This window comes from Salmo salar, chromosome 15, assembly GCF_965601325.2.
Source record: "Salmo salar chromosome 15, fSalSal1, whole genome shotgun sequence".
Lineage (NCBI taxonomy): Eukaryota > Metazoa > Chordata > Actinopteri > Salmoniformes > Salmonidae > Salmo > Salmo salar.
In genome coordinates, this window is record NC_138305.1 from 52,383,268 (window position 1) to 52,410,280 (window position 27,013).

A 27,013-nucleotide genomic window follows, 5' to 3' on the forward strand; every position below is an offset into this window, starting at 1 on the left:
GCCACGATTTGTCCCTCAGTTGCTGATGTCTGTTGACAAAGCTGTGCTGGAAACATTGAACAAAGTAATGTCTGAGAAAGCTATTACAAGGTACAACATCCTAAATGTATCTGGGGCACACACCTGTATGTGAAATGGCAGCCATTTTGTAATATGTGGTGCCAAGGAACCAATTCATGTAAGGAATGAATGTAGATTTTATATTCGCTCTAGTTATTTTTCCTACTCAAATGTTTTAACTAAGCGTACCCTCATACACAATGAATATCTATCAAGTATACTCCAAAATCATACATTTACTGTATTAAATAGTATTCATGTAACTTTAATGTCCACCATTTTGAAACAATTCTCATCAGGAATATTCATTATATTGAAGGTGGCTTCTTTTGAGTTGTGCTTATAAAGTACCAAAGAAAATAAAAGTTGGTCAGATTAAATGATGCTAAATTGATATGTTTTCACACTGTTGATGTCCGTAGGTAGACACTAGGTACACTAGACAATGGATACTGAGGTCATCTTTACTGATGATCAATGATTCTTGAGGTCTGTTTTTGATGTAAAAGTGCAGCAACTCAAGATGACACAACATAATACTATCATTGATACACAGCAAGTACCTTTACCCATCTTTAGAATACAACGGCTTCCTCTTTGGTTCTTACTTCTAGGAGAAAGTTACATAGTTCCCCAGGAGCAAATTGGTCCTCAATTGAGACAAACAGTTCCAGTCTTGTATACCACATACAAACAAACCATACATTATTAGACTGGGTCTGAGGTAATGGTAAATCACGTGTTTGCCATTTCATCTAAAAATAGATATTTACACTCATAAATAACTATTTAGAGTAGAATAAAATGAAAATATGTTTTCTACAGTTTTGGATAAACGTCTTTGCATATGCTACTGGAATCTGGAATGGTGCCGACATTGACAAAAACACAAAAAGAACATTCACAAAGACAAACACAGAAAAAAACACTTATACAATAAAAAATCCATCCCTGCAAATGAAGTAAACTCCAATTTTCATAAGAAGGTTAGATAAAGGACAAGTTACCCTTTCTGGCAAAAATGAATGGGCCCTCTATTTTGTGTCTGCGAGGCTCCACAATGGTCTAACGGTGTTCTCAATGATCATTGTCCATCCTTCCTTTTAGGGTCGTTCCTCCAGAGCTGTGTTATGGGTCATGTTCATTAGGATACACCGTAGTCAAATGTGTTAAAACATTTTTCTATGAAAAACTAGAACAAATGGTTCTTATTGGATAAGTCCAGGTATTCCCTTCCTGTTTCAATGCGTTTTCTTCCATTTGGTGCCGAATGAACACAACCCAGGCCAAACTCTCCTTCCTCTGGCTCCCTGGAGTTGAATGCTAGGTTGACCCCTCAACCCTGACCTCTTACCCCTAGCACAGCCAGGAGGAGGGCACCCACTGGGGCTCCGTGTCCAGCTTGTTGATGAGCCGCAGGAGCTCGTGGAAGGCCGTGTCTGGCTCGCCGTTAACAATGGCCGCGTCAAACAGGTGGCCGTAGGCCTGCTCCATCTCCCGGGCCTTCTCAATCAGCTCCTTCAGCTCCTCTGGCTAGATGTAGGTACACAGTAGGGAAGGACAGTGGTTATAGATATCCTGGCTAGATGCAGGGAAACAGTAGGGAAGGACAGGGGTTAGAGATGTCCTGGCTAGATGCAGGAAAACACAGGAGGGAAGGACAGGGGTTAAATATATCCTGGCTAGATGCAGGGAAGGACATGGGTTAGAGATATCCTGGCTAGATGCAGGGAAATACAGGAGGGAAGGACAGGGGTAGCGATATCCTGGCTAGATGTAGGGAAGGACATGGGTTAGAGAAATCTAGATGCACGGAAACACGGGAGGGAAGGACATGGGTTAGAGATATCCTGGCTAGATGCAGGGAAATACAGTAGGGAAGGACAGTGGTTATAGATATCCTGGCTAGATGCAGGGAAACAGTAGGGAAGGACAGGGGTTAGAGATGTCCTGGCTAGATGCAGGAAAACACAGGAGGGAAGGACAGGGGTTACATATATCCTGGCTAGATGCAGGGAAGAACATGGGTTAGAGATATCCTGGCTAGATGCAGGGAAATACAGGAGGGAAGGACAGGGGTAGTGATATCCTGGCTAGATGTAGGGAAGGACATGGGTTAGAGAAATCTAGATGCACGGAAACACAGGAGGGAAGGACATGGGTTAGAGATATCCTGGCTAGATGCAGGGAAATACAGGAGGGAAGAACAGTGGTTATAGATATCCTGGCTAGATGCAGGGAAACAGTAGGGAAGGACAGGGGTTAGAGATGTCCTGGCTAGATGCAGGAAAACACAGGAGGGAAGGACAGGGGTTACATATATCCTGGCTAGATGCAGGGAAGAACATGGGTTAGAGATATCCTGGCTAGATGCAGGGAAATACAGGAGGGAAGGACAGGGGTAGTGATATCCTGGCTAGATGTAGGGAAGGACATGGGTTAGAGAAATCTAGATGCACGGAAACACGGGAGGGAAGGACATGGGTTAGAGATATCCTGGCTAGATGCAGGGAAATACAGGAGGGAAAGACAGGGGTAGAGATATCCTTGCTAGATGCAGGGAAATACAGGAGGGAAGGACAGGGGTTACAGATATCCTGGCTAGATGCAGGGAAGGACAGGGGTTAGAGAAATCTAGATGCAGGGAAACATGGGAGGGAAGAACATGGGTTAGAGATATCCTGGCTAGATGCAGGGAAATACAGGAGGGAAGTACAGGGGTTAGATATATCCTGGCTAGATGCAGGGAAATACAGGAGGGAAGGACAGGGGTTACAGATATCCTGGCTAGATGCAGGGAAATACAGGAGGGAAGTACAGTGGTTAGAGATATCCTGGCTAGATGCAGGGAAATACAGGAGGGAAGGACAGGGGTTACAGATATCCTGGCTAGATGCAGGGAAATACAGGAGGGAAGGACAGGGGTTACAGATATCCTGGCTAGATGCAGGGAAATACAGGAGGGAAGGACAGGGTTTAGAGAAATCTAGATGCAGGGAAACACGGGAGGGAAGGACATGGGTTAGAGATATCCTGGCTCGATGCAGGGAAATACAGGAGGGCAGTTCAGGGGTTAGAGATATCCTGGCTAGATGCAGGGAAATACAGGAGAGAAGGACAGGGGTAGAGATATCCTGGCTAGATGCAGGGAAATACAGGAGGGAAGGACAGGGGTTACAGATATCCTGGCCAGATGCTGGGAAATACAGGAGGGAAGGACAGGGGTTACAGATATCCTGGCTAGATGCAGGGAAGGACAGGGGTTAGAGAAATCTAGATGCAGGGAAACATGGGAGGGAAGCACATGGGTCACAGATATCCTGGCTAGATGCAGGGAAATACAGGAGGGAAGGACAGAGGTAGAGATATCCTGGCTAGATGCAGGGAGATACAGGAGGGAAGGACAGGGGTTAGGGATATCCATTCCAAAGGGAAAGGGATGATAGGGAGAGAAGTAGGCCATGTCCAGAAAGAACGCCTAGCTGCTTATCTCACAAAAAAAACCTTTACCAGCATCAGCAAGTATCGGTGATAAATTCATATCCACTGTGAATGTGTTACTACATTGATCACACGTATCATATAGATTATATATACCTGTGAGAAACGATACTCCCTTTTGTTGGTACAATGCTTAAACACTGTTATGATCAACTTCTCCTCCGCTAGTATAGTAATAGTTCTGCCTTGCCATCTACCGGTCTAGGTGGAATTTTTGCCACATTACTTGTACATTTGCAATCTTTTCTGATAGGAGGTCGAGAGTAGGAAATACCTTTGGGTTTTTGCCATCCTTGGCCAGCAGGGTGCGCAATCGCTCCTGAGAGGGAGGCGCAATGAAGATCACATAGGGCTTGAGGTTGGAGGACCGCAGTACCCGCAGTGACTGACAGAGAACAAATGAAAACAGCAGCAGGAGAGAAGGTTAGAGAAAAGGTAGATAATAGAGAAGAGAGTAATAGCGTGGTTAGTATGCTTTCAAAACCTGCTTATGAAGTACCCTCCACAACGGTGGTGGAAAAAGTACCCAATTGCCATACTTGAGTAAAAGTAAAGATACTAGAAAAAAGAAAGAAAAGTAAAGATACCTTACTAGAAAATGACTCAAGTAAAAGTGAAAGTCACCCGGTAAAATACTACTTGAGTAAAAGTCTAAAAGTATTTGGTTTTAAATATACTTAATTATCAAAAGTAAAAGTATAAATCATTTCAAATTCCTTATTTGAAGCAAACCAGATGGCACCATTACATTATTTATTTATGGACAGCCAGGGGCAAACTCCAACATTCAGACATCATTTACAAACCAAGCATTTTTGTTTATTGAGTCTACCAGATCAGAGGCAGTAGGGATGACCATGGATGTTCTCTTGATAAGTACGTGAATTGGACCATTTTCCTGTCCTGCTAAGCATTCAGAATGTAAGTACTTTTGGGTGTCAGGAAAAATGTATGGAGTAAAAAGTACATTATGTCTTAAGAAATGTAGTAAAGTAAAATTAAAAGTTGTCAAAAATATAAAAGTAAAGTACAGATACCCCCAAACAACACTTAAGTTGTACTTAAAAGTATTTTTACTTAAGTACCTTACCCCATTGCTCCACAACATATTCTCAACTAGTGGCTAACAAGAGTCCCACTTTAAACATAACATAACATAGAATAATATAGCCTTAATAAACCCTTTATAAGGCCCGTTTAGATGCTTAAAAATGTCTCGCTCTAAAATGTGTGGCACGAGGGCTATGCCTCATTTGGCAAAGCACCAGATGTAAGGACCTATCATCCTTTATGTAGAATGACTTGCTTCCACGTGATTGATGAATCCTCTACGTAGCGCTGAAGAAGTTATATGTAGTGCTTATGAAGTTCTACGTAGCGCTAAAGAAGTTATATGTAGTGCTTATGAAGTTCTACGTAGCGCTAAAGAAGTTACGTGTAGTGCTTATGAAGTTCTACGTAGCGCTAAAGAAGTTACGTGTAGTGCTTATGAAGTTCTACGTAGCGCTAAAGAAGTTCTATGTAGTGCTTATGAAGTTCTATGCAGTGCTTAAAAATCGGTATTTTCCTACCTTAGTGTGCAGGCACAGCAGACAGATCCTGCCTGAGTTGATGACCTGTCGGACCGAGTCGCTGCTGGTCCCGTACAGGTTCCTTTCGTACTCCCCAGACTCGATGAACTTCCCCGCTGCCACGTCTGTCTCAAACGCCAGCTGGTTTACAAAGTGGTACTCTCTCCCGTTCTTCTCATGTATGCGTGGGTTTCTCGTTGTATCTGAGTGATGATTATTGTGAAATGAGAATTTGATGTTTTAAAATGTACAGTAGCAGTCAAATGTTTGGACACAGCTACTCATTCCAGCGGGGCAAGACTTGAGATGGGTCTAGGCTACGCAGTTATTGTGTGATGTTAAGTTAAAGTTTGATGGAGTTTGATAGCTTGGAGCATTGACAAATTACAACAGGAATTCAATCAGGTAGGGTAAACGTTACCAATACATACAGCTTAGCTTTTACCAATTTCTCATGTATTATTTCATGTTAAACTGTTTATTATGATAGACTAGACATAAACTAAATTATACAGTACCAGTCAAGTTTGGACACACCTACTCATTCAAGGGTTTTTCTTTATTTTGACTATTTTCTACATTGTAGAACAACAGTGAAGTCATCAAAACTACGAAATAACACATATGGAATCATGTAGTAACCCAAAAAGTGTTTTATATGTTAGATTCTTCAAAGTAGCCACCCTTTGCCTTGATGACAGCTTTGCACACTCTTGGCATTCTCTCAACCAGCTTCCTGAGAAATGCTTTTCCAACAGTCTTGATAGAGTTCCCACATATGCTGAGCACTTGTTGGCTGCTTTTCCTTCACTCTGCAGTCCAACTCATCCCAAACCATCTCAATTGGGTTGAGGTCGGGTGATTGTGGAGGCCATCTCATCTGATGCAGCACTCCATCACTCTCCTTCTTGGTCAAATAGCCCTTCCACAGCCTGGAGGTTTGTGTCTAGTCTATTATAATAAACAGTTTAACATTAAATAATACATGAGAAATTGGTAAAAGCTAAGCTATATGTATTGGTAACGTTTACCCTGCCTGATTGAATTCCTGTGGTAATTTGTCAATGCTCCAAGCTATCAAACTCCATCAAACTTTATTTAAAGTGCATTGAATAATCACAACACTTTATAGAAAATGGACACAATAAAAGATATTGAAAATCATACCTGACAGGCCACTAACTTAACATCACACAATAACTGTGTAGCCTAGACCCATCTCAAGTCTTGCCCCGCCCTCTATCCCCCAATCCCCTCCTCTCATTGGTCTACTTACGTGGCACGGCGCCGGCGAACCTCTCCGGCTCGATGGACAACAGCCTTTGCCGCAGCGCGTCCTGCCCGCTGTTGGGCGGACCAATCAGGGCGATAGGTCGCTTGCGATTGGCCGGCTGGTGGTAGAGTGCCATCTCCTCATAGGTCAGGATTTCATCGGCGTAGTAGTCTGGGCGGGACAGAGGTAGGTAGAGAGGTGGGGGTGTACTGGAGGTGAAGTGTTGTCATAGAAATGTTAGTCTATCAGATAGGTATATCTGTTCGACATAACATATTTCTATCTGAAAATTCAGCTGAGGGTAAATGTTGCCGATAGAAATGTAATGGATAGAGCAGGCATGATTCCTGGGTACATGTCACACCAACACCAAGTCTGGCTCAGGAACCAGCAGGCTTATGAAGTCTTACAATGTACATAGGGACATTGACTGAGAGAGAGGCCAAATCCCAAATCAACTCCTATGCCTATGTAGTATGTCTATGACCTATGCCCTCTCTATTTTGTGAATATCCGAGAGGACTTGACAGGTGGAAGCTCCACCTTGTCCTCTGATAGGCTAGGTGGAAGTTTCACCATATTGCTCATACTCCACAAATGCATAGGGGTCTAGGGGTCGATTTGGGATTGGACCAAAAAGAGCCGGGATAAAGAAGTAGCCTTACCAACGTTCCTGTTGGGGTTGTACATGGTTTTCTTCCTCTGCTTCTTGTTCTTCTTTGCACACCAAAGCTTCCCTGGAGAAAATTAGATGTGGAATGTTATCAAAGGCTGATTTGGAGCCTATCACCGTGAAATGCTTACCTACAAGCCCTTAACTAGTAATGCAGCTTATCAGATCATAATGACAACGATCATATGCTAATGTTGAGTATGTGTGTGTGTGTTTGTGTGTTAAGATGCTTGTGATGGTGGCCGGAGTGTGTACAGGGAGTATATAAACCCTTACCTGGGCTGTCAGGATTCTTGTCCACAATGTTTTTCTTCATAGCTTCTCTCTGCTGCTGGAAGCTCTTCCCTGGGAGAGGAAGAAGGGAGACAGAAACATTTACTTGGGGGAAAAAAAGTGTATTTCAATGAAAGTGCTGTTGTAGCCTAACTCTGCACTATGACTAACCCATAGACTGTCATAGTTTATAGTTCTCCAAGGAGGAGGTTGATAAGCCTCATATCAGGGACAAGCCCTTCCAGGGACTGGTTCTTTTCATCCCTGTCCCTGTAGACCTGCCACCAGCTGGGGTCAGGGTAGGTGTTGGGGTTGGGGTTAGTTTTGGGGTTGGGGTTAGTGTTGGGGTTAGGGTGGTAAGGGTGGTTAGGGTTGGGGTTAGGGTGGTTAAGGTTAGTTTCGGGGTTGGTGTTAGGGTTGGGGTTAAGGTGGTTAGGGTAGTGTACCTGGTACTAGTCCGGCTAGGGGCTGGTTGTCCTCATCCCCGTCCCTGTAGGCCTGCCACCAGCTGGGGTCATCCTGGCTGATGATGTGGAGGATGTCTCCCTTCTGGAAGGACAGGCCCAGCTCCCTGCACGGCACGTACGGGTCATCAGACGGGTCGTAGTTAAAGTAAGCCCTCACGTGCATCTGAAGACATGGGTGACATCATCATCTCTCCAAAGAGTTTATTAACTGATTAGAGTTGAATAATTGAACACACATTCTGTGCACACACACACACACACACACACACACACACACACACACACACACACACACACACACTGAAGGAAAACCTTACCACAGTCTGCCTGTGTGAGGGCGTTTTGTTCTGAGAACTGGGGATAAGGAGGAAGGTCAGAGTGCCATGCATCTCCACCTGAGGAGAGAGGAGAACACGGTAACACACAGTGAGTAGAATATACATGGAATCAGCTTGATTGAAATGAAGTAATAATCACACAACGTAGTCTCGAGGGACCAGACCTTACATATTCTGGTTCAAGAATGGCTTGAGGTAAGATGGGAGCGGCGCTATATAAAATGTTATATCCATTAGATCTGACGGCATCAATGTGCCACTGACACCAGTCAATTGAAATATGACAGATGTGATATCCAGTGTGAGCGTTCCTGACTTGTTAACCCGTTCCTCACCAGAAGGTCGTGGACCTCGTTGACGTTCTTCCCGCGGACAGGCACGCCGTTGATCTCCAGGATCTCATCTCCCTCAGCCAGGAGACCGCTCCGCTCGGCTGTCCCGCCCTTCACCACACGACTCACTACCACGCTGTCCATCTCGTTACGAACCGTGGCGCCCTGGGCAAATACCAGTCAGACATGCTTATCAGTGCAAACCACCTAGACATACTTGACACAAAGACACAAAGATCCACTACAAAGACAAGTCTGCATCGGGGACATACAATACAATACATGACATGCTTTATTGGTCTACAGAAATTGATATTGATATACAGTATATATATATTTTGCTGTCCCAGTACCCAACCTGACACAAAACACACATCGCAGGCTGGGGGTAGCACACGAGCACCCCTGGAACAATTAGGGTGCCTTGATCAAGTGCACAACAGCAGCATGTACTGTAGTATATAGGATGTTGAAGCCGGTAACCGTCCAGCTACCGGCTCACTCCCTGCAGACTTCCTCCCAGTCAGCTCGGGGATTCAGCAACCGGTAACCGGTCATTTGTGAGGGATAGCAATTGGAATGTCTCGGAGTATCAGAAGAGATGGGTGTGTCTATGAGTGGGGGTGGGGGAGTGGCTCACCAGAGGAATGTCGCTGGCCTTCTCCAGCCGCACCAGTTTGACGGTCTCACCCAGGTACTGAATCAATCTCTCTTCTGGGTCCGGCTCCAGCTCCTGCTCTGCCACACTGTCATGGGCCTGCATCAGAGCCTGGGACGGACATAACACACACAGGCACATGGATGAGAAGGAGTGTGTGTGCCGTGAGAACTGGGAAGTGTGTGTATGCGATTTTGTTTGAATTAGATTGTTGTAGTAATGACTAAGGTGAATTGGAGCTTCTTGATCTTGAGCCACTACATGATACACAGTGTATCCACATGCATATCCTTTCATATTCACCAGTTATTGTATAAGGTCAAGGGGAAACTTAAACTCTGCTCCCATCCCATGCTTAAACATGCACCTGTTACCCAAAGCCCACCCTGTCTCTCTCTCTCCCTCCCTTCTTCCCTCCTTAACACAAGCCGTCAGCAGTCTCCACCTCTAAGCCAACAAGAATACAAAGATTACTCCCCCACTTCATTTAAGGTGACAGGCGCTCCGTACTTCGCAATTAATAACCGTCGAGCCAAATTAGTGTCTCTATCCTGCAGCAGAGAGACTTGAGGAGCCAGAGAGGAGGGCTGGCTAAGCTTCCAGCGTACACACAATCCGTCTTAATCTGCCCTGCATTTAGGAGGCAGGATTCCCCTCCATCAATCATCAAAACACCTCGATCTCGGCATTCCCCGGAGAAGGAAGACGGCAGGGAGAGGAGGAAGGAAAAAGGGGAAGAGGGAGAGAAGGAGGCAGGTTTGTGTTGTTCCTAGCGGTTACCTCTGTGAATTGGTGTCTGTGCCCAGTGGGAGTTCCCTCCCCGTTTCATTCCATTTGCTTCAGTTTAAGAAATGTATTGCAACAGAGTCGGCAGAATTAATGCACCCCAGTCGGAAGTTTACATACACTTAGGTTAGTCATTAAAACTCGTTTTTCAACCACTCCACAAATTTCTTGTCAACAAACTATAGTTTTGGCAAGTCGGTTAGGACATCTACTTTGTGCATGACACAAGTAATTTTTCCAACAATTGTTTACAGACAGATTATTTCACTCATAATTCACTGTATCACAATTCCAATGGGTCAGATGTTTACATACACTAAGTTGACTGTGCCTTTAAACAGCTTGGAAAATTCCAGAAAATTATGTCATGGCTTTACAAGCTTCTGTTAGACTAATTGACATAATTTGAGTCAATTGGATGTGTACCTGTGGATGTATTTCAAGGCCTACCTTCAAACTCAGTGCCTCTTTGCTTGACATCATGGGAAAATCAAAAGAAATCAGCCAAGACCTCAGAAAATAAATTGTTGACCTCCACAAGTCTGGTTCATCCTTGGGAGCAATTTCCAAATGCCTGAAGGTACCATGATCATCTGTACAAACAATAGTACGCAAGTATAAACACCATGGGACCACGCAGCCATCATACCGCTCAGTAAGGAGATGGGTTCTGTCTCCCAGAGATGAATGTACTTTGGTGCAAAAAGTGCAAATCAATCCCAGAACAACAGCAAAGGACCTTGTGAAGACGCTGGAGGAAACAGGTACAAAAGTATGTATATCCACAGTAAAACGAGTCCTATATAAACATAACCTGAAAGGCCGCTCAGCAAGGAAGAAGCCACTGCTCTAAAACCGCCATAAAAAAGCCAGACTACGGTTTGCAACTACACATGGTGACAAAGATCATACTTTTTGGAGAAATGTCCTCTGGTCTGATGAAACAAAAATAGAACTGTTTGGCCATAATGACCATCGTTATGTTAGGAGGAAAAAGGGGGAAGCTTGCAAACCGAAGAACACCATCCCAACCGTGAAGCATGGGAGTGGCAGCATCATGTTGTGGGGGTGCTTTGCTGCAGACTGGTGCACTGGTGCACTTCACAAAATAGATGGCATCATGAGAAAGGATAATTATGTGGATACATTGAAGAAACATCTCAAGACATCAGTCAGGAAGTTAAAGCTTGGTCGCAAATGGGTCTACCTAATGGACAATGACCCCAAGTATACATCCAAAGTTGTGGCAAAATGGCTTAAGGACAACAAAGTCAAGCTATTGGAGTGGCCATCAGAAAGCCCTGACCTCAATGACATAGAACATTTGTGGGCAGAACTGAAAAAGCGTGTGCGAGCAAGGAGGCCTACAAACCTGACTCGGTTACACCAGCTCTGTCAGGAGGAATGGGTCCAAAATTCACCCAACTTATTGTGGGAAGCTTGTGGAAGGCTACCCAAAACGTTTGACCCAAGTTAAACAATTTAAAGGCATTGCTACCAAATACCAATTGAGTGTATGTAAACTTCTGACCCACTGGGAATGTGATGAAAGAAATAAAAGCTGAAATAAATAATTCTCTCTACTATTATTCTGACATTTCACATTCTTAAAATAAAGTGGTGATCCTAACTGACCTAAGACAGGGAATGTTTACTAGGATTAAATGTCAGGAATTGTGAAAAACTGAGTTTAAATGTATTTGGCTAAGGTGTATGTAAACTTCCGACTTCAACTGTATATATAAAACACAGGAAAATACTTTTTGACCACACTGGGCCTTTAAAGTCTTTAGGCAGTCAATTAGAGGGCTGCCACACCCTCGTTAAGGGAACAGTGTTTAACTGGAGCTTGTTAAGGCACCCGCATACGAGGTTCGGTTTTCGAATGGCGTGAGATTGTAAGCTTGACATCAAAAGGTGAAGCAGGAGGAAGATGGCGAAGGAGGGGATGTTTTGTTTGAAACTGATGGCACGTTGAGCAAAGATGAGCATGAGAAGGAATGGATTACAGTGGCGAACAAGAAGGGAAATAAGAGAAGTAAAGTAGTCGTGGAATCTAGTAAATCCAAGCCTTGTTCTGACTCTTTTGTTCTTGTTGTTGGAGTGAGGGTTTTGGACCAATGGCAATATCTGGGAGATCCGTTTGACGTCTCAATGAAAATCATAGATGCGTCAACCGGCCTCACAACCACAGTCCATGTGCATGGCGTCATGTGCACGAGAAGTCTGCTGATGTCAATGTTGTGAACAGAGTGCCCAATGATGGCGGTGGGGTTATGGTAGTGTAGGCATAAACTGCGGACAATGAACACAATTGCATTTTATCAGTGGCAATTTGAATGCACAAAAATACCGTGATGAGATCCTGAGGCCCATTGTGAGGCCCATTTTTTTTTAAGGCATCTGTGACCAACAGATGCATATCTGTATTCCCAGTAATGTGAACTCCATAGATTAAAGCCTAATTTATTTATTTCAGTTGACTGATTTTCTCATATGAACTCAATAAAATCAATGAAATTGTTGCATATTGAGTTCATATTTCTGTTCAGTATAGATTCTGTGGTTGGTGCACGCCCGTATTATTTTGTTCTTTGAAGAAGAGTCTCTCCCTTCGCATGTATGCTTTTAACCAATCAGCATTCGGGATTAGACCCACCCGTTGTATAAAACATTAAGGACACCTGCTCTTTCCATGACATAGACTGACCAGGTGAATCCAGGTGAAAGCCAGGTGATCCCTTATTGATGTCACTTCAATCCGTGTAGATGAAGGTGAGGAGACAGGTTAAAGAATGATTTTAAAGCCTTGAGACAATTAAGACATGGATTGTGTATGTGTGCCATTCAGAGCGTGAATGGGCAAGACAAAATATTTAAATGTATTTGAACGGGGCATGGTAGTAGGTGTCAGGTGCACCGGTTCGTGTCAAGAACTGCAACGCTGTTGGGTTTTAAACGCTCAACAGTTTCCCGTCTGTATCAAGAATGGCCCACCACCCAAAGGACATCCAGCCAACTTGACACAACTGTGGGAAGCATTGGAGTCAACATGGGCCAGCATCCGACACCTTGTAGTGTCCATGCCCCAGCGAATTGAGGCTGTTCTGAATGCAAAAGGAGGGGGGCCTTAATGTTTTGTACAGTGTATTTTGGGTTAAGTGAGATACCATGTAAGAGCCAGGCTGTCCAGCCTGTCTCCTATCCGGAGGCGTCGAGGAGAGTGGAATAAGGGGTTAACGTTGAAAAATCCATGGTAGTTGGGTAAGAGACCCCAGTAAATGTTACTCGCCGACAGGATCCTGACATGTCGCATGTTAAAAAGGTGGACTTTGTATCATTTATTGCATTGGTTATAAACAAAGTGGAAATAGAAGGAAATAGGCATCGTTGTGAGGGATTTAACAGCACAGGCATTACAAGAAATCCTGTGGACGAATGTTCCATCCTCACAGACCCCTGCGCCTGTATAGGGATGTGATTAGGACTATGTCTGAAGGATGGGGAATGGGTTTTTGGATTTATTTCATTTTTGAATTGTATATGATGTTGGGTTTTTCCCATTTCTCGCAATGGGGTGGCCTCCCTTACAGTAGGTGGCGGCATGCACCTTTAAAGTTTGTTTGCAGACCGCCATAATACCAAAGAACAAGAATTAAAAGAAGGTTCGGTTTGCTCCTAGCATAACTTGGCTAGGCGAAGCGAACGTATGTGCCTCGCACACTCCCTTAAAAGACCTTCGCTTGAAAAGCTAGAAAAAAGCGGCAATGTTACTGTTTGTCCCTCTTGATATGCTGTAGCAACAACAACAGCCACTTCCTCAAAATAGTCCAAATAAATCTAAGATAAATAAAGGCATTTGTAATACATTTGTACATTTTTGCAGAGGAGGGTTAGTCACGCAATTTAACATCTAACTAAGATGTTTGGTGCAGTATTTCTCAAGTGAAAAAATGTGCATGAAAATGAGTTGTCTCTCGTTGAATAACAACAAACACTTTATTGAAGAATCCTGTCCATAGTTCCCACTGCCACTAGGGGTAGTACTGTTGACCAATCACCGACAAAGGGGCGTAGACTACGGCTACTGAACTTTGACGTGCCCCAAGAAAACAATTAGTGTGCCCGAACAGACAAACAAACCCTGCCGAACACCAAAACGAACAAAACGTCACAAAATGTAGTCATAATATATGCGCAAACTGTTTTGACTGGGAAGCATGCGACAGGCTTTAGAGAACACATCTCAGCGGTGCCAACACCAGGCTGGCACGTAGCCCTGGGGTCAATCATGTAAACGTCAGCAGTAAGCCATCTATATTGAGTGACCTCTCTGTACCTGTGTGGCACGCATATGGGCATGCCATTGAGCTGGACACTGACCAGCAAAGAAGCTTGGGTCAAGTGTCAAAGAGCAACTCTTAGGCTACTTCGTAGATCTAAGGATTTGTCGATGACATGCTCGGCTATAAACCCAAAGAAGAGATTTCACTGTCCGAGATGCATACACTGTAAGTATCATCCTAATTGTATGTATCATGTTAACCTTCCAAATTCCAAAACCCAAGATGCCCTGTAATATCACCTATACAATGGCCTTGTTTCATTTGGGAAAAAAGTCCGTTCTCCACCCTCTCTCCTCTGTCCTCTCTCATCCGTGACCTGAAAAGCGTGCCAATTCGTTAGTAGGCAAATGGAAGTGTCCTCCCCTAACTTTCATCGAGGATAGTCATGTGTACCTTTAGTCAAGACACAGGGTAAAGTTCAAGGCCCTTAAAGGGCCAAGCTACTTAAAACCCACTAAGTGACTTTCCTTAGCCCCTCTGAGGCTGAAGTCAGGATTGGATACAGTCGGACACATGAGGATGACTCAGGGTCTCGCATAGATGTACAGTACATGGAATCTATGAACAAGGTATATGGAGCATATTCACAGATATCTGAGTGACAAATTGGAAATTGGGATTTTATCCATAGTACGCCTCAGGTGGCCAGCTCAGGGACACTGACAGAATGTGGGGGCCATGGACACCCCGCAAACCAAATAATATTTTCTAGATGTTATTCAAGGTTATTTTGATGTTTTCTAATTGAAGGTTACGGGTTAAGTTCTGGTGCATCTCAGGTCTCTTACCTGGAAGTGGGGGGTGGTGAGTAGGTTCCTGAGCTCTACACCTTCCTCCTGGTGACTGGATTGTAGGATGCATTGCACCTTTAAAAAGAGAGGGGGGAGAGTAGGGAGAGATCAGGAGGGAAGGAAGGGGAGAGAGGACGGGGAGGGGGAAGAGGATGGAAAGGGAGAGAGAGGGGAGGGAATGACAGAAAGAGCGGGAGAGAGTGGGGGAGAGGAGGTGAAGGGATGGTAAGGAAGAGAGAGCGAGAGAAGGGTTCAGGTTATCGTAAGCTGTATAACTACCACTAAGTAAGCCGCATTGATCATCTGGAATCGTCATTTCGAAGTTCAAAGTGTGCATGAGTTAATAACATCACCAGCCAGGAACCAGTAGGGACATGGCCATCTTGAATAATCCTTGAGACTCTATGTGTGATTTAACAACGCAGTTGAATCATTCAACTTCCTGAACACAAGTCATGGGTTGAAGAATCACCCCGTCCTCAATATAGCCAAGGCTTTAGTCATTACTCAGAAACGACTTAGTATATTATTGTTAAAACCACTGATGGTTCATCCTGCTACGCTTGTCATCGTGTAGTGCATGCTTTATGACTGAGGGCTCATGTTATCAGAGGTATTTTGTCCTCATATGAAGGCCATAACAGTAAATATGTTTGCCTCATAATTGAGGGCGTCTCAGTCTGCAAATCATTTGTTCTTAGGTGACGGTCATGTCAAACGCCATTCTGCTGTTAACATAATCGATTGCATTCCTCCACATAGACACACGCACGCACGCGCACACACACACACACACACACACACACACACACACACACACACACACACACACACACACACACACACACACACACACACACACACACACACACACACACACACACACACACACATACACAGAGAGAGAGTTGGCAGCTCTCCAATGGGTCACAGTGGGGTTTCACATTCCAGACAGGGAAGTCACACTACTGTAACAGTCTCCATTCTAAATGGCACCCTATCCCCTAGTATACTACTTTTGACTAGGGCCCATAGGGCTCTGGTCAAAAGTTGTGCACTATATAGGGGATAGGTTGTCACTTGAGACGGACACTTATTCTGCTCACTGGCTGTCGCGTTGGAAAATAAAGACACTGAATGAAGCTCTCAACATGTGAGGTCCAATAGAAGCATGAGAAGTTGGTTGTGCTGTCATCACGTTAGTGTTTCTATAGCATGTCTTTAACAACTTCATAGCACCCACAACTATCAACATCCACAAACTACTTCATCATAGAAAAAAACTGCACACTTCAAAAAGAGAATCCCAATCCTCTCTTTCTCTCCACCCTCCTCCCCCTCTTCTCCGTCTCCCTCTATCCCGGTCCCTGGCTCTAGCTTAGCTCATCCATTCAACTAATCAAAGGTGTCGGTAACGAGGTGACGCACTTTCCCCTCTCCCCCTCCTCTCCTCCAATCCCACCAGCCCTCCTCTCCTCCAATCCCACCAGCCCTCCTCTCCCAGCCCTCCTCCAATCCCACCAGCCCTCCTCTCCCAGCCCTCCTCTCCCAGCCCTCCTCTCCTCCAATCCCACCAGCCCTCCTCTCCCAGCCCTCCTCCAATCCCACCAGCCCTCCTCTCCCAGCCCTCCTCTCCCAGCCCTCCTCTCCTCCAATCCCACCAGCCCTCCTCTCCCAGCCCTCCTCTCCTCCAATCCCACCAGCCCTCCTCTCCCAGCCCTCCTCTCCCAGCCCTCCTCTCCCAGCCCTCCTCTCCTCCAATCCCACCAGCCCTCCTCTCCCAGCCCTCCTCTCCTAGCCCTCCTCTCCTCCTCCCTCCAGCCCTCCTGTCCTCCCTCCAGCCCTACTCTCCTCCCTCCCTCCAGCCCTCCTGTCCTCCCTCCCCCTCTCCCCCTCCTCTCTCAGCCTTCCTCTCCTCCTCTCCCAGCCCTCCTCTCCCAGCCCTCCTCTCCCAGCCCTCCTCTCCTCCAATCCCACCAGCCCTCCTCTCCCAGCCCTCCTCTCCTAGCCCTCCTCTCCTCCTCCCTCCAGCCCTCCTGTCCTCCCTCCAGCCCTACTCTCCTCCCTCCCTCCAGCCCTCCTGTCCTCCCTCCCCCTCTCCCCCTCCTCTCTCAGCCTTCCTCTCCTCCTCCCACCAGCCCTCCTCTCCTCCTCCCACCAGCCCTCCTCTCCTCCCTCCCTCCCTCCCTCCAGCCCTCCTCCCCTCCCCCTCCCTCCCTCCCTCCCTCCCTCCCTCCCTCCCTCCCTCCCTCCCTCCCTCCAGCCCTTGCCCCACTAGCCTGTAAGCTGCTGGAGGTTCTTTTTCTGGCCACGGCAGTTCAGATCCCCAGCCACTTCCTGCCAGGCCCAGGGGCAGCAGGGAGATTAGCTCGCCCTGAAGGCCAATCAGGAAGTCCCACGGCACCAGCCACTTAGTTTAGACACACAGTTCACCGGCTCAAACTATTACCACCTTGCTAAGTATCTCCTGGCGCAAATGTATACATCTATTTACTGTACGCACAGAGATGGTGTGTGTGTGTGTCTGAGAGAGATCATCATCGCACTGATCGAGGCCCTCAATCGAAGCCTACGACCTCTTCCTTAATGTCACACAGTGCTCTCCAAACTAACCCTACCAGCCTAAAGCACTCTTTGTCAGTTAGCCTATTGTTTTTTTAAATTTATTTCACCTTTATTTAACCAGGTAGGCTAGTTGAGAACAAATTCTCATTTACAACTGCGACCTGACCAAGAATAAAGCAAAGCAGTTCGACACATACAACAACACAGTTACACATGGAATAAACAAACATGCAGTCAATAATACAGTAGAAAAAGTCTATATACAGTGTGTGCAAATGAGGTAAGATAAGGGAGGTAAGGCAATAAATAGGCCATGGTGGAGAAGTAATTACAATATAGCAATTAAACACTGGAGTGATTGATGTGTTGAAGATGAAGGAGCAAGTAGAGATACTGGGGTGCAAAGGAGCAAGATAAATAAATAAATACAGTATGGGGATGAGGTAGTTGGATGGGCTATTTACAGATGGGCTATGTACAGGTAGTGATCTGTGAGCTGCTCTGACAGCTGGTGCTTAAAGCTAGTGAGGGAGATATGAGTCTCCAGCTTCAGTGATTCTTGCAGTTCGTTCCAGTCATTGGCAGCAGAGAACTGGAAGGAAAGGCGGCCAAAGGAGGAATTGGCTTTGGGGGTGACTAGTGCTGGAGCGCGTGCTACGGGTGGGGGCTGCTATGGTAACCAGTGAGCTGAGATAAGGCGGGGCTTTACCTAGCAGAGACTTGTAGATGACCTGGAGCCAGTGGGTTTGGCGACAAGTATGAAGCGAGGGCCAACCAACAAGAGTGTACAGGTCGCAATGGTGGGTAGTACATGGGGCTTTGGTGACAAAACGGATGGCACTGTGATAGACTGCATCCAATTTGTTGAGTAGAGTGTTGGAGGCTATTTTGTAATGACATCGCCGAAGTCTAGGATCGGTAGGATGGTCAGTTTTACGAGGGTATGTTTGTCAGCATGAGTGAAGATGCTTTGTTGCGAAATAGGAAGCCGATTCTAGATTTAATGTTGGATTGGAGATGCTTAATGTGAGTCTGGAAGGAGAGTTTACAGTCTAACCATACACCTAGGTATTTGTAGTTGTCCACATATTCTAAGTCAGAACTGTCCAGAGTAGTGATGCTGGACGAGCGGGCAGGTGCAGGTAGCGATCGGTTGAAGAGCATGTATTTAGTTTTACTTGCATTTAAGAGCAGTTTGAGGCAATGGAAGGAGAGTTGTATGGCATTGAAGCTCGTCTGGAGGTTAGTTAACACAGTGTCCATGAAGGGCCAGAAGTATACAGAATGGTGTCGTCTGCGTAGAGATGGATCAGAGAGTCACCAGCAGCTAGAGCGACATTGTTGATGTATACAGAGTCGGCCCGAGAATTGAACCCTGTGGCACCCCCATAGAGACAGCCAGAGGTCCAGAAAACAGGCCCTCCGATTTGATACACTGAATTCTATCAGAGAAGTAGTTGGTGAACCAGGCGAGGCAGTCATTTGAGAAACCAAGGCTCTTTAGTCTGCCGATAAGAATGTGGTGATTGACAGAGTCGAAAGCCTTGGCCAGGTCGATGAATACGGCTGCACAGTAATGTCTCTTATCGATGGCGGTTATGATATCGTTTAGGACCTTGAGCGTGGCTGAGTGTGAGCGTGATTGTGATTGTTTGACAGCCAGCTTTCCTATAGAAATCAAGACCTGGGTCCAAATAGTATTTGTTTTCATTCAAACTCATAAGTGTGTTATTAAGCCTGCCGCGGAGTGCCAAATGGGAGAAGTTTCCCTTTGGGACTATTCAATTGATTCCAATGCGCCAGGCAAGCTCTCTCCACTTCTCTTCCCTACCCTGCTGTACCGTTCTACCTTTCCATATTCTTATCTCCATCTGTTCATCCCCAAAATCCTCTTCTCCCTTCTCCCAACAATTCTCCACCTTCTTCCTAACACCATCCCTTCTTTCTCCTCTTTTCTCCCCCCTACCTCCTGACCGATACATTGGTGAAAAAAGTTCCATTCAATTTCTAGATCCATCAAGATCATTAGTCTGCTGGAGTTTCTTTTCTACTTCACTCTACCTCCTGATAAAGGCCGTGGGCCTGGGCGGTGAGGGGCAAGGGCGGGCTGCCACGTGGCTGCATCTGCTGGGCCACGGCGCTGTGGATGGCGAAGGCGCTCTGGAAGTCCTCCTTGTGCAGCAGGCCCAGCACCAGAGCCACGTCGGCCTGCGACTGGGCGTCCACCAGGCAGCTCTGCACCTGCCGCAGGGCCTCCAGCAGCTCCTCCAGCTCTGGGGAGGGGAGAGGAAAGGGGAGACAAAGAGGTTGGTTAGGTTCAATTGCCTAATTTCCAGGAACACCCGATCTCCATGCGAGCCCTTGCTTACTAGTGCCATAGAGAGAGGCTTAAAACAGAGAGACTCAACATGCACTTACTTCCTGTAACGCCCGTGACCCTAAAGATTCAGACCACCGTCAATGGGAAGGTTTTTTTCTGAAGTTAATCGCATGTCTCTGTTTCAAACCTCTTTGGCGCTAGAAAGCACTGGCTTGCATGGAGACAGCGTGGTTATGTGAAAACCATGCTACTAATTGGATATTGTCATGCCAAAGTCAATTTAGGTGCCAAACCCTGCTTGGGTGGTGCAACCATGGGATTCTGCACTTCCCAGACAGGATTTGGCATCTGCATCAAGTTTGGCATGAAGGTACCACCTACACATAGCAACTCTGAGGAGCACAGAGACACAGCACCAGGGGAAAGGGAGGGTAAAGCCTTTCTTAAACAGCCCAATCTATTGTTATGAACCAGCAGGTGGTCTGTTTAAGTGACCAGGTGCATTGATTACTGATTACAACCTGATTAATGTTATCAAGATTGTGATCTCATCAGGGGGTATACCTGAGATAAGAAGAAGCAGGGAGGGTGTACAGTATGTGCGTGTGTGTGCGTGCGTGCGTGCGTGCGCGCGTGTGTGTGTGTGTGTGTGTGTGCGTGCGTGCGTGCGTGCGTGCGCGTGTGTGTGTGTGTGGGCCATTTAGTAACTTGATGTAGTCATTGAGTGCTAGGAATATGAGACCAAATACTAAACTTTTTACTACTTTAATACACATATAAGTGAATGTGTCTGAATTACTTGACACCTTCAAACGGGGGGACTAGATACATGAAGTGCTTTCATTTCTAAACGGTAAAACATATGTATGAAAATACCCTCAAATAAAAGTTCATTCTCTACTGTCACCTCATATTATTATTTTTTTAATCTCAAATCCAAAATGCTGGCTTGCAAAGCCAAATAAAACATTTTAGCTTCACTGTCCAAATAAATCAGTAGGGGAGTGTATGCCCATGTTGAGTGTGTGTGTGTTTTTTAAAAGGCTGTGCAGATATAAGGTTCTATTTTATTAATGGTCTATATATTATAGGCACTTGAGGCAGACTAGAGTTTTAGGCTCACAAGAGTCTGCTAAAACTGGTCAGCAGCAACAACATTTTCTACAGCCTACTGTCTCCTCTAAATCTAGCCAACTGACACAAAAGCTAATACTCTGAGGAAAAATGTATTTCAATTAACTCGTTTTCACATCACAACTCTTATTAAGATCACTTCATATGATTTACAACCACCCTCCAACCAAGCAGATAGTTTTCAGGCCTTCGGCAGGAATGAGAACACCGCCGATAAAAAAACAACAACTTCCAAACCGAAGTGTTTTAACTCCAAATTAATCCAGAGGTGAGGGAGAGTAAGCGACTTTAATGTGACTAAATGGAGAGAGCCTCTGCATTGACATTCACTTCTGATCCCCCATTCTCCACCAATACCCCTCGCTCAGCCCCCTCCCTAAAACACTCACAGAATTGACACGAAAGTTCCCAACTCTCCTATTCTTCTTCTCACAGAGCTACCCCTCGCCTCCACCTCCCCCACTTCCTCCCTTCAGTCCCACACGACCCTACTCACCCACAGCCGAGTCCCCGCCAAGCGGGGGGCTCCCATCCTTGGTCTCCTTGCCCGCCTTAGGCGCTTCGAACGTAGGGTTGTCGATACCCGTCTTGACTGGGTTCTGGGCGAGCTTCTTGAGCCTGAGCGAGGCGGTGAGATCGATCTCATGCTTCCCTTTGTTGGCATCCTCCTCCCTCTTCCTCCTCAGCTCTTCCTGGTACCGCTGGATCCTCTCCATCTGGGCGCTGCACCGGGAACCCTGCACAACGCTGCTCCCAGTCCCCACCACCTTGTCCCCAGGGGGGCAGTCCACAGCCCTCTCCCTCTGCTGCAGTTTGGCTTCACTCCCAAGACCCTCTGTGCCACTCGCAGGCCCCATTGGGTCCTCTGTTACATATCCGGGTCCTCCGTTCATGTGGGAAGTGATCATCCCTGCTCTGGGAGTCTAACCCTGGCCTGGCCCTGGCCTACACCCGTGTGTGATGATAGCTCAATGTCCACTATGAAGACCTGAGGCTAGGACTCCTCACTGCAGCAGGGGCCATAGCGCTTCAGTTGGGAACGGCTCTTATCTGTCTTCAGTGGGGCAGCAGGTCCTGAAACAGATAATCAGGATAGAGCAGCAAGGTTACCACTGTTTTAGTCTTGTGAGCAATATGCGACAATAATAGCCAACCCGGTTGCTTCACCCTGATCTTTGTTAATCACCTACCTTACTATAAGAACCACCATTTTCTCCTTCCTCCTCCCAGGTTTCCAATCACAGGAAGAGCTAATCTAACTCCTAACATGGCAACCTCCCTGGCCTGCCCTCACTTTGCCTGCTGCAATCCCTTGAGTCCAGCAGGTTCATCCACCCTTGTCTGTCACTCTGTCCCCAGCCGGCCTTGCCTGAGTATCTCTCCTTCATTTAATACCCGCTTAGCACTTAACTCTTTGCTCTCTGGGTCCTTCAGGCTGATCTTATCCATCTACAGCCATAATAGGGATACAAAATGAGACGATAAGTGTGGGATATTGCACTCAACCAGTACCATTATACTATGGGTATATAACCAACCTGATCTGCTATTGCTGCTGTGGATTACAATCTATTTTAAGGATGTTACCCAGTATTAATCTGGATTAGCCAACTATATGATTGTATGACTATTAGATGTTCACTCTCTTGGGAAATAGACAACTGAACTTCAAGTTCTTTTTACAGGGCCAAATGTAAATATTTATTTCTTCAGAAAGAGATGAGAATGGATGAGGAGAAAGCGCTTTGTGTGTGAGGGACAGAAGTACAGTATTTCAGGATGCCAGGATGCGAGGACAACGTTCTCAAAGGTGAGGTTCTGTCTGGCTAAGAACAGTAGAATGGAGAAGCAGAAAGCTAGGACCATTACTCAGGTAGTGTTTGGGGCACTTCACTATAAAAATCAGATGGCTCTCAAAATGTCCACCCAATCAAGACCCATTCAGACCTGATGCTACGGGAAACTGGAGAAAACCTCGTGAAAATGAAGCAAACAATGTAATTGTCTCGAACTAACATGACAAAAAGGAAACCCAATGAAAGGGAATAACAGGAAATAACATGAGAACGTCATCAATGTAATAACGAAAGATTATCTTGGACATTTTCTCAGCATTTTCTTGGACAGAAACCTGGGAGGATCCTGTCAGAGATCCAGCCACCCACAACATACACATATGACACATCCCACATGGTAAACCTCCCTATCCCCCTCACCAGCTAATCATGTCTGGCAGGTCTACTCTCATTTAGCCCCGTTTAAAGCGCGGTGAGGCTGACAAACAGTACAGACAGCCACAGTCAGCCACCAAGGCCATCTGTTCCTCTGTTCCTCTCCTGTGGGGTTGGTTAAGCCTTGGGAAAAGGGATCTCCTAGTTTACTATACTCCTCCAGGCTTCATCTCTGTCAGCAGCGTGAGACTGAGGAGAGATCTGGTTTACTACACTCCTCCAGGCTCATTTCTGTCAGCAGCGTGAGACTGAGGAGAGATCTGGTTTACTATACTCCTCCAGGCTTCATCTCTGTCAGCAGCGTGAGACTGAGGAGATATCTGGTTTACTACACTCCTCCAGGCTTCATCTCTGTCTGCAGCGTGAGACTGAGGAGATATCTGGTTTACTACACTCCTCCAGGCTTCATCTCTGTCAGCAGCGTGAGACTGAGGAGAGATCTGGTTTACTATACTCCTCCAGGCTTCATCTCTGTCAGCAGCGTGAGACTGAGGAGATATCTGGTTTACTACACTCCTCCAGGCTTCATCTCTGTCTGCAGCGTGAGACTGAGGAGATATCTGGTTTACTACACTCCTCCAGGCTTCATCTCTGTCAGCAGCGTGAGACTGAGGAGAGATCTGGTTTACTATACTCCTCCAGGCTTCATCTCTGTCAGCAGCGTGAGACTGAGGAGAGATCTGGTTTACTATACTCCTCCAGGCTTCATCTCTGTCAGCAGCGTGAGACTGAGGAGAGATCTGGTTTACTATACTCCTCCAGGCTTCATCTCTGTCAGCAGCGTGAGACTGAGGAGAGATCTGGGAGCTGGCATTGGTTCTGATGAAATGACTGTATGTAAATTCAACTATGAACGTACACACACACACACTTTGTAGGGGTAACTTTATCCAAATGTAGGCCTAAGTAGGATTATCTTCACTTGTATAATTTAGATGTGTATAAAATCAATTCAATAACTGTAAGCTTTACAATAGACAGTAGGGCTCAAAGGTCATCTAGTTTTAACTACACTAGATCATAGCTAATTGATTCATTGAGGAGGACATTGATAAGAGGTGCCCCTCTGGGTAAACAGGAACAAATTGGTGGCTAATTAAATACTGTTCCTTACAGCTGGTGGCTAGACTACTTGTCAGAGTGACTGACTGTGTACTAAAATGGCACCCTATTCCCTATATAGTAAACTACCTTTGACCAGCGTTATGGACTCTGCTCAAAAGTAGTGCACAAATAGGGAATATGGTGCCATTTGGGATGCAGCACTGTCTATAGCCCTATTTATCCCTGATGCTAACATGGGTCCGTTGTCCTGATCTTATCCACATTCTGATTGTGCCCAGATTCCCAGAAATGTGTCTACACATGGTATTAAAATGTGTCTGTTATCCATCCACTGTGTCTGCATTGTGACCAGATTTCCTGGTCCCTTCCTTTATGCCAATTATTTCACAGCTATTCTTTCGAAATAATATTTATTTATTGTAAGACATAATGGTGCTACCTGTCAGTGATTTTAGAGGGCGGAATAATGATGATTTAGCACTGTTTATACCTGTGTTTATACCTGTGTTCTAACATGCAGCCTTCGTCCTGATCTTGTCCACATTTTGATTGTGCCCACATTTTTGACAGGTGTAGAAGATTAAAAGATGCATTGTGATCAGATCTTAAAAGTGTAAACAGACAAGATCAGGACGAAGGACACATGTTAACAGCAGGCATAAACAGGGTTTTTGTCCAGATCTGTCTACACTTGTAAGATATCCAGACACAATGCGTGTCTGACTTCCTCTGGAGGTGGGCAGGATGATCTGATCATAATCAGATCACAATGTGTGTTTTGATTGTCTAAACCGTTTAAAAATGTGGGCTTCTGTTCACAGGACTATGCCCTGGAGTCTATTGTACAACTCTGTTTTAAATGTCTTTTAAATGTCAGGTGGACTCATAAGTCAAAAGGGTTCCAAAATAGGAAATGTTTTTAAATTTGGTCTGGACAATGTAGATCTATAGAAATGTATAGAAGCAGGACAGGACAGCCATGTACGCTTGCTTAAAAGTAAGTTATTGTTAGACCTACTTAGATTAGGTAGCTTAGAGGTTTGTTTCACAAAACCTATTAAATGTCTAGTAGTGGGGCTAATACTGGGAGCAAGGAGTTATTGTTACATAATGGCACTACATAGCTGTTACATAGTAACACCGTTAATGCAACAATTATAGCCTACATTTGGAGTGCCGATCTGTCATGTACAGTTTTAATTGTGATAAACAGCCACTTAAATTGTGAAATACAGCAATATTTTATACAAGTTAAATTGATGCATTTGTAGGCTTGTTGTTTGTGATTTTCTTTATTGAATAGCTGGAATACCGTTGGGCGGCCAACATTCCACACCATACAGTCATTGCATTCAACACACACACTCAAGAGTGCGCTGATCCTGTTGGTGAAGTTGGTATCCAATGAATGTTTCTAGAGTAGTCAATCGATCGGACTCAAGTCTCACTACACAGAGAAGTCTACTCACCGCTTCCAAATCTTTACAGAAGAAGTAATCCCGTAATCCCTTATTAACATGCGATGGTTCTGAAATGTCGGTTCTATTGCGTACATAACATTTCCAAGATGCGTAGCTTTAACGTCTTTATTCTTCGGCCTGGTCTCTCATGATCGTACTTAGCGGGTCTGTGGCGAGTTGGGTCAGCTCACATCATTGTGGTGTAACTGCGCATGGTGTTTGGGCATCTCCCAGGCAAATCCACAGCGCCACAGTTGACCATTTAAATGGTCATGCGCCAAAGTGTTCACCTGTCAACAGCCTGAAATACCTTGATATCCTATTCCCCAAACAATGCGCTAGGTTACTTTTAGCACGATACATACATAAAGGCTAAATATTACAAAAAGAAGACTTTGGTCAGAATTAGTGGAGTTATGGAGAATAGACTGTGCACCTCACGATCATATATGACTAGTGGAATTATATTGTATTATCACGTGGCAGTGTGCATGAAGTCAATGAAAAAGGGGTCTCACTATAAATGAAGTAACCGTAAATTTAGGAAGGCTTTACATAGGATATATAAAGGCTTCATAAACACTACATAACTGCATCACAAATCCTCTTTAAGAGTATGTAATACTATAAATGGTTTATAAAGGGTGGCATAACCATTCCCACTTTAGGGTGAATTGCCAAATACGACGTAATGCACTATGTACTCTTATACACTATTTATATATTATTTGTGAAGCATTTATGTGGTGCTTATGAAGCGTTTACGTATGCTATATAACGTTTTTACAAGTTGTACTTAGTTTAAAGTGGGACCGAAAAAGGAAGCAATTGATGATTCTAGGTAGGGTCAGTCAACGGCACCTGCACTGTATCTGTCTGCCCAAACACAGTTTCAGAAGTATTTCCACTGTATTTTCTATGAGGGTAATCCGCTCTCATCTCTCAGTGACACGTGTATTTAATCAACCGTTCATTGGCCTAGGCTTCTTCATAGGCTACGTCAGGATGCAGAACGTCCAGGGCCCCGTATTCATAAAGCGTCTCAGTGTGGCAGTGATGATCTAGGAATATAATCTGAATTGCAAAACGAATCCTAGATAAGCATTCCTACACTACAGGCCACGGAACTGCTAATAAACTTGATCAACGTGATCTTGTTAATGGTCCAC

At 45.3% G+C, this 27,013-nt stretch overlaps 1 protein-coding gene across 1 annotated transcript; it reads right to left on the bottom strand.

Moving 5' to 3' along the window:
• Positions 1-309: 309 nt before the first annotated feature.
• Positions 310-26,087, bottom strand: LOC106571669 (protein PALS1). Its single transcript, XM_014144999.3, has 14 exons — positions 25,854-26,087; positions 21,585-22,162; positions 19,696-19,907; positions 15,067-15,144; positions 9,129-9,257; positions 8,492-8,653; positions 8,136-8,213; positions 7,798-7,981; positions 7,355-7,423; positions 7,071-7,142; positions 6,409-6,576; positions 5,133-5,335; positions 3,836-3,946; positions 310-1,593 (listed from the first exon to the last, which is right to left on the bottom strand). Exons 2-14 carry the CDS (start codon positions 21,994-21,996, stop codon positions 1,417-1,419), a joined length of 2,055 nt encoding a protein of 684 aa, XP_014000474.1. The 5' UTR covers positions 21,997-22,162; positions 25,854-26,087; the 3' UTR covers positions 310-1,416.
• Between the last annotated feature and the right edge of the window lie 926 nt (positions 26,088-27,013).

Bases quoted from the DNA above. Each gene is read 5' to 3' on its own strand.
- LOC106571669 (XM_014144999.3), bottom strand. From the start codon at position 21,996: ATGATCACTTCCCACATGAACGGAGGACCCGGATATGTAACAGAGGAC. The intron at 8,214-8,491 runs GTGAGGAACGGG...CTCTCTCCTCAG, and splicing joins ACGAGGTCCACGACCTTCTG to GTGGAGATGCATGGCACTCT. The intron at 3,947-5,132 runs GTAGGAAAATAC...GTTCTCTGTCAG, and splicing joins TGCTGTGCCTGCACACTAAG to TCACTGCGGGTACTGCGGTC.